Source organism: Nansenia antarctica, assembly GCF_963989245.1.
Source record: "Nansenia antarctica genome assembly, chromosome: 1".
NCBI classification, from domain to species: domain Eukaryota; kingdom Metazoa; phylum Chordata; class Actinopteri; order Argentiniformes; family Microstomatidae; genus Nansenia; species Nansenia antarctica.
Window position 1 is genome coordinate 71,697,230 of NC_137674.1, and position 12,500 is coordinate 71,709,729.

Genomic DNA, 12,500 nt, shown 5'->3' on the forward strand with positions numbered 1-12,500 from the left:
GAGAGAGAGAGAGAGAGAGAGAGAGAGAGAGAGAGAGAGAGAGAGAGAGAGAGAGAGAGAGAGAGAGAGAGAGAGAGAGAGAGAGAGAGAGAGAGAGAGAAAAAGATAGAGAGGGAGGGAGAGAAAGAGAGAGAGGGAGGCAGGGAGGGAGAGAGACAGAGAATGAAAGGGGTGTTTTGAAGTAAGACCCAGGGTGTCTCTTGTCTCTGTCAGGTCTGTCTCAGGGGTGAGGGAGAGGGAAGGAGGAAGGGGGGCAGGGGAAGGCTGATATTGACTTTACAGATTCTACTGTAAAGTCATTAATACTGTATAAAGAATATGAATAATTCAACGACTCAATGTCAAGCGCTCAGATCTTATCGTGTTCTTCAGGCCTTATATTGAACTAAGAAGACATCAGTGGGATAATCCCACATCTGGGGGAAGAATGCACAGTCATTGATATGATCATTCTGTTAGAACCCTACCCCTTAACCATAGAGGTAATAAGACTTGATAGTAGGGGTAGTGGTGGTCTAGTGGATAGTGAGTTGGACTTGTGATCGGAAGGTTGTGAGTTCAAATCCCGCCTGAAGCCACACCACTACTAGTGTGCCCTTGGGTAAGGCACTTAGCCCTCGGTTACTCCAGGGGGAATGTCCCTGTAATTCGTAATTGTAAGTCGCTTTGGATAAAAGCGTCTGCTAAATGGCAAAATTATTATTAATTAAAATTACTTGATCATGGTCGGTGAGCTCACAATCAGCTAAAGCATATACAGTGGGGTGCAAAAAGTTGGGCACCCCTAGTCAAAATGCCTTTTACAATTAATATTTAAGTGAAAAGAGGCAAACCTGACCTCTAAATGGTATAACGTTAAACATGACACATTTAATCACATTTTAAAGCAAGATTAATTTCTATTTGTAACTTTTTACCTCTAGCTCAGAAATACCTTCTGGGGTCTGGGGTCTGTGATGGCCTTTCCAAAACGTTCATCCGTCTTTCCTGGAGGTACTTCATGGTTGATTTTGAGGCATGCTTCGGGTCATTGTCTTGCTGGAATACCCAACCTCTCTTTAACTTCAATTTCTGGACTGACCTTCGAACATTAGCCTCTAGAATGTCTTGATATTTGGTGAAATCCATTCTTCCTTCCACCCGCACAATATTGCCTGTGCCCCCAGCTGCTACACAACCGCAAAGCATAATGGATCCACCTCCATGCTTAACAGCTGGCAAGGTATTCTTCTCTATAAATGCTTCACCCATTTTTCATATCTTCTTTGGTTATGGCCAAAAAGTAGAATTTTGGCTTCGTCAGTCCAAAGCACATTGTTCCAATAGGCATTGTTCCAATAGGCTTCTCAAGGTTTTCTTTTGCATACTTCAGACGCTTAATTTTGTGTTGAGGTCGTAGGAAAGGCTTCTTTCTGGCAACTCTGTAGGTCTTTGTTGTTTAAGGTACGCTGTATTGTTGTCCTATGAACAACTACCGTAGACCGGTGTCTGCTACTCTTTTTTGCAGCTCTTTTGCAGTGATGTGTGAGTTCTTCTGAGCATTTCTCACCAGATCCAGGGCCATTCTATCAGAACTATATTATATATAATATAATAATATATATATATATTTCTTGGTTTTCCAGATCTTGCCTTGCCTTGAATTGTCCCATTTATTTTCCGTTTCCTGATGATGTTTCTGACAGTGGAAATGGGTAGTTTGAAACATTGCGCAAGTTTTTTTTTCTAGCCTTCTACTTGTGGTGGAAGTGAAGTATCTTGATTCTGACATCCTTGGACAACAGTTTAGAGGAACCCATGGTTTTTAACACCAGACACAATACTTTAGAAGGCATGGAGTTACTTCAGATTATATAGTTCAACCCTGGAATTATATTCACCTGACTCATTGAAGCCCTAACGAGTAAATCAACTTGGTCTGGGCCTTAGTAATCATCTTCTCAAAAGGTAACAAAGAATAATCCAAAAAGGTTCCCAAACTTTTGCACAGGGTCCTTTTCCTTTTTTATAATTTAAAAACTCTGAAAAAGAAAAAGAAAAAGAAAATTGCTTTAAAATTTGCAGAAAGGTGTCATGTTTAACGTTGTAGCATTTAGTGTTCAGGTTTGCTTTCAATCACTTGGAGATTAATTGTAACAGACATTTAAACCAGCGGTGCCCAATGTTTTGCACCCCACTGTATTGTAATCAACCAGCTATACTGAGCATATGTGACACGGTCTGGTGAAAGGGGGAACAAGTCGGCAGCCGATTTAATGTTCGGACTTTCATTTAGAAAAAAGTAAATACTTTTCAGCGTTGTTGAAAATCAATCACAGGCTCTCTAGTCAACTAACACAGTTTGTTTTGTGAGCCTGCTAACAATGTAAAGTAGTGTTATAGTTAACTAGGTAGCAGTGGGGATTACTCACCCAATCCATTGCATTGCAATATTTTGGCTTGACTAGCGAGCTTGTGTTGTGATTTTCAACAACGTTGAAATGTATTTCCGTGTTTCGAAATAAAAGTCTGAACATTACGATTGGTTGCCCCCTTTCACCAGACTGTGTCACATATTGTCCTGAGTGACTCGATGTGATCACTGTATGTGGAGTGCTTTGTAAAAGAAGCTTGGTCAGGTAAACCACGTGACAAACAGGTTTTCACCTGAGCTCGGGACTGAGGTCAATGTGCTAGATGCTGGCATGCTGGGATTTCTTCTTCTTTGGTATTCTATATGGAGGCTGTAGTATAGTGTCTATTTCATAGCTTGAAGTCAACTAAACCTATTCCTGTATCTCTCTTTCCCCCCCTCCTCTTTCTTTCTTCTGTCTGTGTCTTTCTACGTCTTTTTTTCCCTTCTGTTTCACCCTCCTCTCTCTCTCCTGCCGCATTTGTCCTCCTCCCCCATCTCTTTCATTCCCTTCTTTTATAACTCCCTCTTATATATTTCATCTTTGTGCCCAACTCCCTTGCACCGCTCTGCCTCCCTCTCTCCCTCCCTGCCTCCCTCCCCCCATCCTCCCCCTCCCTCCCTTCCTCCCTCCCCCCTCTCTTCTCTGCAGTGGGATGCCATCACAGAGATGGATGAGCAGAACCGACCCATTCATACCTTCCAGGTGTGCCATGTGATGGAGCCCAACCAAAACAACTGGATTCGCTCCAACTGGATCCAACGCCAGGCCGCCCAGAAGGTAGTCGTTGTCATTTATGTCTTATAACTCGTTTTTTAAATGTTGTTTCTATTTTAGTTTTTTGGGTTCTTATTTTCTTGGAGTTAGTATTTTTCCTATTCTTATTTCGTTGTTAATTCATTTCTATAGAATCAAAAATGGGGTGCGATTTTAAATGCATTTAAAATAAAGTTTGTGGCCTGGGGTGGTCCAGTGGTCTAGCACCACGGGTCTACAGTACATACATATGCCCATGTCGGCATGGGTTCGAATCCGGCCCATGCCCTGCTGACATGCCAGCTCTCCCTTCTTCTCCTTACTTTCCTGTCAGTTTTCACTATATCTGTCCAATAAAAAATATGAGTGGGACTGCCCCACTCAGAAAAAAATTACTTAAAGAAAATAATAAAGTTTGATTGGATTCTGAAGGTGTACGTGGAGCTGCGGTTCACCCTGCGGGACTGCAACTCCATCCCCTGGGTGTCGGGCACCTGCAAGGAGACCTTCAACCTCCTGTACCTGCAGGCGGACGAGCCGCACCCCGCCGGGACGCGCTTCCGCCCTTCCGACTACGCCAAGGTGGACACCATCGCCGCTGACGAGAGCTTCACCCAGACGGACCTGGGCGACCGCGTCCTGCGCCTCAACACGGAGGTCAGGGAGGTCGGACCCGTGACCCGGAAGGGCTTCTACCTGGCATTCCAGGACGTCGGGGCATGCATCGCCCTAGTGTCCGTCCGGGTGTACTACAAGCACTGCCCCTCCACGCTACGGAACCTGGCGGCGTTCCCCGACACGGTGCCTCGTGTCGACTCGTCCTCGCTGGTGGAGGTGCGGGGGGCGTGCGTGGAGAACGCCGAGGAGAGGGACACGCCCAAGCTGTACTGCGGGGCGGACGGGGATTGGCTGGTGCCTCTGGGGAGGTGTGTCTGTAGCGTGGGACATGAGGAGATGGACGGGTACTGTCATGGTGAGTCATTACTCTTACATGTTAGTTCAACGTTATTACATCTTAAGAACTGTTTTTTGTTTTTATGAATTTGGGAGCTCAAGTTCAAATGTTGAGGTCTCAGCCAAGGTTACTCAAGGTTACTCAAGGTTACTCAAGGTTACTCATGGTTACTCAAGCCTGGTCTCCCAACCACCTCTGCTACACTAGATTGATGAGAATAGTCGTGTTTTATTTGTCACACTGGCCATTCTGTTCTCCCATTGGTCCCCTCCCTCTGGCCCCAGCTGTGCAGCCAATCACTGGGTGGTGTTGTCTCAAAATAGCTGTCACGGGGGCAGTGCATGTTCCTGTAGGAGGGAGGTTTACACAATGCGCTACGCCTCTACATCTCTATGGCGCCTCAGCAGCAAAGTGAATCTGTGAGTAGCTGCTTGAGCATTCTGACTGAGGGCAAAGAAGAATGAGAGGAGAGAGAGGGAGGAGAGGAGAGGGACAGGCGTTGCATCAGATAGACAGATAGACAGGTCCCATGGGGCCTCCCAGTCGCCCTCTCCTCCCCCCTCTCCCCCTCTTTTCAGAGCTTAAGGGCACCGATATGCAGACGATTGACTCCCTCTTCAGCTTGAGTGCTCTGCTAGTGACTCAGCACGTTCAGTAGGAGGACCGTTCACTCAGGGCTGCTTAAGAAAAACACTTTTAATGAATATCACACTGAATATCTCACATACTATATAAGTACATCTGACATTTTAAAAAGTCTTAGATTTGAATAATCCAGTAAACACACACACACTCTCTCTCTCTCTCTCTAGTGTCTAGTATATCACCTTTCAAGCCGAACACTTTGATTTCACATGTGGCTTGTCTTATCATTGTCTGTATATATTTTTTATTTGGCAGAATATCAGTTCAAGCAATGTCATTATTGTTTTAGCCATATTTCCTACCTCCCTATCTCCTCTGCAGATGAACCCAACCATAACTATCAGGATACTGTGTGAAGCAGGTTGCTACAAAAGTACAATTCTTCCTGTTTTTTCTTTTTATATTCTTGAATTCTTTGTTTTTGAATCTGGCTCTCCCATCACTGAATTCCCCTGGGCTGTGTTCACAGTGAGAGAGCACCGTTTTCAGAACAAACAAATTTACTGGTTTTAAAGATTTTAGCAGAAAAGGCAGGACTTTTCTCTGTATCACTTGATCTCAAGGGTATTTAAATGTTATGCTATTATGTTACAGAAAAGATTCAACACCAAAAACAGTCATTAGCAAAAGAACGGAAATGCTTTATATTCTAAGATCAATATTTATATTTCCAGATATTCTTTGAAAACACAAATAAACATTGCTATTGAGGAAGTGTTTAAAAGAACCAAAGTTAGCAAGGGAACATTGAGTTCTTTGTTCCAGATTGCAATTGGCCTCATTTCTCCTGCTCTCCACAGAAGATAGCATGCTAATTACCTCCATTTGTTCACTTTACAGATAAACCCCTAACCTGCTTTTCCTCACACTGATGAAAATGTCCTTTGTAATTAAGGGAGACGCTAAATTGAACAGTTCTTCTTTGCTGTTTAACAAGCAAAATGTACCCCATCTAATATTTTATTGTCTGTGAACGAAGCATCATTTACAAATGTCCCCTCCAACAGTGGTAAGATTCATGGTGATGAAGACGAGGATGATGAAGAGAACCAGATTACAGACCAGAGACCTCTAGCTGTTTATTAGAGAGGCTGATATTTAGGGCAGGCTGTGGAATCAGCTGCATCTGTCTTCACAATTCATGCTCTCTTTTCTTCTCCTTTTCCCCTCTCACTCCTCCTCCCTCGTCCTCTCACTTCCTCTTCGGATTTATATTCTTTTTTCTGTCTGTCTCTCTCTCTCTCTGTCTGTCTCACTCTCACTCTCTCACATCACACTAGGGTTCCCTGTGTTTTTGTTATGGTCACTTAACACAGCAAAAGTTACTGCTCTTCTCTGCACTGAGCCTTCCCCTGCCTTAACCCCCAGGCTGATAAATAGTTTCCTGTCTGCAGTCTGCTGTAGTTACAGCAGTGGAACGTGGTGTTGTTGATTTCTGCAGTACTGAGTCAGCCCAGCAGGCCAATACAAGTCATCTTTCTGTCGACTCATGCACTCTCTCTGGTCTTGGGGCTAATGATGATGGTGTGTGTGTGTGTGTGTGTGTGTGTGTGTGTGTGTGTGGTGTTGAAAATAGGTGTTAGACCTGAACCAAGCGGTCAAATGTGGCAGAACCCCAGAACAGACAGACACAGAGACAAGGGTGACAATAATAAAAGATGTATTAATGAAGACAGACAAAATAACAAACCTACACTAACAGGGCCTACGTGGGGGGAGTGTGTGGGCGCCTGAGACGAAATGTAAGTGAGGTGTGTATTGGACAGCGACAGTATGTGTCTGGGCGCGAGTGTCTAGCGTGCAAAAACTAATGTGGTGTAGATATGTAAATGTGGAGGCTGTTGTTCAATGTGCGTGTACTGACCAGTCCAGAACTGTGAGGGGGTAATCCAGGGAGAGGGGTCCGGGAGGACTAGCAAGGGGGTGAAGTCCGTCCGTGATGAAAGGGGGAGAATCCAGAGGGTGGTACGTTGGGTGAGAACGGAGGGAGGTTGGGAAGGCTGTCCGGAGATGATGGGATGGAATGGTGGAGGAGCGGGGAGTGACACTGGGATGCAGGGGAGGAAGGTTCCTTGGATGGTGAGAGAGAGAAACAAACACAGGTAAAAATAATAAAACGGATGAGAACATGTATATCTAATAAGTATATATATATAAGGCTATAGTTTTCACAAGAGATATCACGAGGAGGCGAGTAGACTAACCACATGGGATCAGAATGATCAAGCCTCGGACGGCAGGTTGTGGGGCTTCTTATGCTGCTGGTTTCTCAGTCTGAAATTGTAGCCACCTGCTGGAGCCGGCGCAGGTGTCCCAGATTGGGCCTGATTAGGCTCAACGAGCGGAGACGAGGAGGGAACGAGCGGTGCTGAAGGGGGAGCCACAACAATAGGATGTCTTCATGTCTACCGTGGGTGTGCTGAGTGAGCGATGGTGTGGCCTGTCCTTGGCAGCGTGATTGGTTCTGTAGAGAGAGGAGCTGTTCATGGTTCTGAGCTTCTCTTCACCTATGACCTTTCCCCTCTCAGAGCCACTCAGGGGGCCACTTATTTACTACCTAAGAAATACCTATTTGACCATTCCAGATTAATATTTTGGTCTGATTTACTTTGTTTGTTTGTTTGTTTAAAAAATAAAATAATCCAGCTTACTTTACAGTTGCCTTTCAACATGAATATTCATATAATGTGTTATTACAAATCACCTAGCTCTCCCTTTAGCTTACTGGTTTGAAATGAGGTAGAAATGGTCGAATTTCCCGGGTGGGAGCAGGAGGAGAGAAGAAAATAATTACGTTTTACTGTGTGTGTGTGTGTGTGTGTGTGTGTGTGTGTGTGTGTGTGTGTGTGTGTGTGTTTGCACAGCCTCTGGTGAAACATATGCTCTACGCTTCCCTGAAAAATGAATAAACATTCAATATCTGCTTTTCTCCTAGATGATTTGTGTGTGTGTGTATGTGTGTGTGTGTGTGTGTATGTGTGTGTATGTGTGTGTATGTATGTATGTTTACCTGAACGAACACCCACTAAGACTGCAACCACATTTGGAAGAAAATTGCCTCCACAACTTTTCAAACAACGGAGGGATCATTTGACATTAGTTTTGTCCTATGGTGAAGCCCATTCAGACAGACATCTCATCAATTGAGAAAATCATCTCAATGAAGAAAGCACCAAAGAACATTGCAATGCAATGGATTCGGTGAGTAATCCCCACTACTACCTAGTTAGTGTAGAGTAGTGGGGATTGTGCATTGCAATGTTTTTGGCTTGACTAGCGAGTGTGTCATTGACTTTCAACAACATTGAAAATGATTTCCATTTTTCTGAATAAAAGTCAGAACATTGGTTGCCGACTTCTTCCTGCTTTCACATATGACCTATATATACAGTATATGACCTATACTATGACTTATAATATGACCTATACTATATATATGACCTATACTATGACTTATAATATGACCTAGGGATGCACCGAAAGTTCGGCCACCGAATGTTTGAAAAGACCGAATGTTTACCGAATACGAGAAGTTTTTTAATGACGCGATCAAACAGTGCAAGCAACCCATGCTGTTCTGTGAATGAGACAAGCATTGAGTGATGACTGCCTACTGCCAAGTCATATAATTACAGCAAACATGTTGGCAGTAGGGATGGGTGGATTGATTATACTGTAGTATCGATACTTCGATACTCACAAGCTACTCATTACAAAACGTGGGTGGCTGTATCTTTTCCGAACGTTTTCAGTCTTTTTGTATAATGTTTGTGCCAAATAACAGCCCTTAGCTGGCCTGTGTCACATGACTGAGGAAACCTATGAGATATGAGAACCGAGCGCACCCTGTGCTACTGCGCACTCTTATCAGGCACACACACTTCCCCAAACAAGAATGCAGCATGGCAGAGAGGAAACAGAGCGTGGTATGGTGTCACTTTTCACCGGTGGACAAGACTGCAAGATGTATCATCTGTGACAAAAAAGTGTCACACAGCAGCAACACAAACAACCTATTTAAACATTTAAAAATGACACACCCCAAAAGTCACAACGAGGTTGGGCAAAAAAAAAAAAGATGAAGATGCCCAAATATCCACGTCTCCTGCACCACGACAGAAGATGCTGCAGGAGAGCTTTCAGAAAGGCAGAACCTCTCCAGGTAGCACCGTTATTAGTTAATACCTCTGCCAAGGAAGTGTCAGATTTGATGTTTTTAGTATTATAATGTGGGAAACATGCGTAACTACAAAAGTAACTGTTAGAAATATGAATGCTTTTTTCAATTTCCATAATGCAAGACAAAAAGGACCAGACGAATATATATTGTATTTGAATTTAATATTAAAAGCTGACAAGCCCTTGCTCATATATGTAGGATTAAAATAATAAAATTAAATAGGTGTTTTCTGTGTCTATGCTGTGATTATTATTATTATTATTATTATTATTATTATTATTATTATTTTGATTGATGACTTTCAGTGGCCGCTGTCACAATTTTTACATATTTCATGAAATGAGGAAATATTACGTAACATAAAGTATATACCATTTCAAACACGTAATTTTGATAATTATCACTTTTTTTGACATGAGTAAGCACACAAGCATGAATAAAAAGCAACATTTATTTAATTTATGAATGAATGAATGAATGAATGGTCTTTATTGTCATTGCTATAGTACAGGTACCAAACAACGAAATTTGGGAGGGGTGGCTCCCCTGGTGCTAGGAAAGAAAAAAAACTACTAAAAAAACAAGAAGGGAAAGGAGCTGGTTTACATAAATAAAGGCTATGTACACTATCCACTATACTATACTGTACAGATAAGACGACTAGGGTTGTCATATTGCACATAGTGTTATTGCACATTCATTTAAAGTGTCGCAGTTTGCAGGCTTGAAATGTACACATTTGTGCCTCAGCACTACACCTGATTTTTTCAATCCAGCAGCTGCCATCAATCCGTCCAGACTGTCCAGGGCCCAGAACCTAGGTCTTTGCTGTGTTCAGGGCCTGGATGGCCCTGGGGTAGAAGCTGAGCTTCAGTCTGTTTGTCCTTGCGGCCATGGTCCTGTACCGCCTTTTCGAGGGCAGCCGGGCAAAGTGTTCGTACCCAGGGTGGGTTGGGTCTAAGATCTTGGAGGCCTTCCTGAGGCAGCGTGTGTTGTACAGCTCTTCCAGAGAGGGGAGGGGGGCGCCGGTGATCTTCTGGGCTGTTCTCACGACTCTCTTTAGCGCATTTCTCTCCGCGGTTGTGCAGCTGGAGAACCAGTTGCAGATGCCGTAGGTGAGGATGCTCTCCACTGCGCCGCGGTAGAAGGCCACCAGTATCTCCTGCTTGTTGTGTTCCTTCCTGAGGACTCTCAGGAAGTAGAGCCGCTGTTGTGCCTTCTTGATGGTGGCTGCTGTTGCTATTATGCAATGCAATGGTATAAAAATTGACAAAACAACTGAAAAACTGCAGGTACGCACTCGGTATTCGGTATTCAATGTTTCCTTAATTTCGGTTTCAGCTTCAGCCAAGAATTTTCATTTCGGTGCATCCCTACTATGATCGATACTCTGACGTTAAGACAACGTCTGTGCCCAGTCCAGATCTTTTCTCTTTTGATGGCATACTGGAATACTATTTTGTCTGATGAGTCTGACTGTTTTTGATCTGATGAGCGGTGGGTAGTCGTCTCTGTCAGCTGAGGGGCTGTATCATCCTAACCACCTCCATGCATGCTGGGAGTTTCTCGGAGGGGGAGATGGGGAGGGTCTTTAATAATGCACCTGTCAACTGTGTCACTGAGGACACCTGTTCCCTGCAGGCAGGCTAGACTGTCTCTGCTTTCCCACACCCGCACACACACATACACACACACACATACACACACACACACACACACACACACACACACATATACACCAGTGGAGGCTGGTGACTTCCAGAATTGAGGAGGCCACATTTTTTTCCGCTTGCTCGCTTCACTCGCGATGGAATGTTCCCTGTTCTTCTTATCTGTCTTTGTTAAAAATTATTAATTTGTGTTTGGCGGTACTGAAGGGATTGGGACACTCTCAGGATGGTGGATGAAGCAGCTTTTATTGCCTGCACAATGGGTCATCAAATAAACAAAACAATTGGCATGAATCTCTGGTCCGCCTGCAGCAGCTATTGTCCCTTCTGCTCAGGCTCACAACATTCACCACAACATACTACATACAATCAATGACATGTCAAAAGCACTCAAACACTATGTCAATCAGACACACAACATACAATTCAGAACAATACTTCATCCATTTCTAATATTTATCCTGCAGAACAGCACTCATACACGCGTGTGGCGGAAAAAGGTACTACACGTGGAATGCAACATGACGTTACTGACTAGCCATGCCCGAGATCGTGAATGCTAGCAACACCACGAGTGGACTCTTACAAAATGCACCAAAACATAGAACTCAAACAACGTAATAAGTTACCTGCACAATGGGTCATCAAATATACAAAACAATTGGCATGAATCTCTGGTCCGCCTGCAGCTGCTATTGTCCCTTCTGCTCAGGCTCACAACATTCACCACAACATACTACATACAATTATTAATTATTAATATTAAAAATAAAACTGTTCAATAAATCTTAAATGTTGTCTACCTATTCGATGTATAAATCGCGCCAGAATCTCGCCGACTTCCGAGGTCATTTTAAGCAAAAGTATTTGGCCAAATGAGCTATTTTTTTTAGGGAAAAATGGCTTCATGTGATTGGACGAACAAAATGTCAATCTTTCAGCCCTGGACTCAATGCATGGTGAGGCCAGGCCTCCTCTGCCCACCCATTTTCAGTGATTTGGCCAATCACATATTGCCATGAAAAAAATTGCATTACATTGACTTCTATGAGAAACCACTTTCCTGGGGGAGGCCTGGCCTCCTCAATACAAACGGATAGGAATTCTGGCCTGTAGGTGCTTTACAATTGCAATATTGGGTTTTAGCCATGGAAAAATTCAGATTTATGAACAAAACGGAAATAATATGAATATAAAAAATATGTTTTTTGTTAAATAAATAAATAAAAGTATTGCTTTTTTAAATCTCTCTCTTCTCTCAAATTATTGGGGAGGCCAGGCCTCCTCCACCTCTATGGAGGAGCCTCCACTGATATACACACACACACACACACACACACACACACACATCCCACAAGAAGAAGTTCTGTTGATCTAGTCTGAGACCTCCTATAGGGAGATAACAGCTCTAACAGCTCAGATTAATTTCAGCCTATCAATCATAGAGAAATACCACGTTCATGTGTATATTTGAGATATATTCTACCCTTCGTTATTTCAGCCTTGAATATCCTTCATCTTTACTTTCCTGGTCTTAAAACGCTAGGTGATATGAAGAGGTGAGTTGGGAGAAAGTAATTCACTTGTCTCCCTAACTAATGTCTAAGTTTCTCTGGCTGTCTGGTTGCATTATGCGGAGACGGTTTTGTTACGCAGATTTACAGTTTCCAAGCGGTTGCAGCAAGTTGAGTGTGAACTTGCGATGACTTCTGCTTTCTCCTCGTTTTCATTTTCAAAAAGCAGCTTCAAAGGCGAGGCTGATCAAAGCCTTCTGAGGCGGTCGTGGGGGGGGAGGGGGCAGGGGGGAAGAGAGAGAGAGAGAGAGAGAGTGGGAGAGAAAGGGAGAGAAAGAAAAAGCCCCCGCCAACGCTCCCCAACGCACAGGCCCTCTCGGAAACACG

At 43.6% G+C, this 12,500-nt stretch overlaps 1 protein-coding gene across 1 annotated transcript in view; it reads left to right on the forward strand.

The window, feature by feature from the left end:
* Positions 1-12,500, forward strand: part of epha6 (eph receptor A6) — a gene marked incomplete at both ends in the record, with an annotated part of 62,818 nt that overhangs the window by 13,454 nt on the left and 36,864 nt on the right. Inside the window, 2 exon segments of the mRNA XM_080548879.1 lie at positions 3,045-3,173; positions 3,582-4,122. Of these exon segments, the coding sequence (XP_080405005.1) occupies positions 3,045-3,173; positions 3,582-4,122 (670 nt within the window).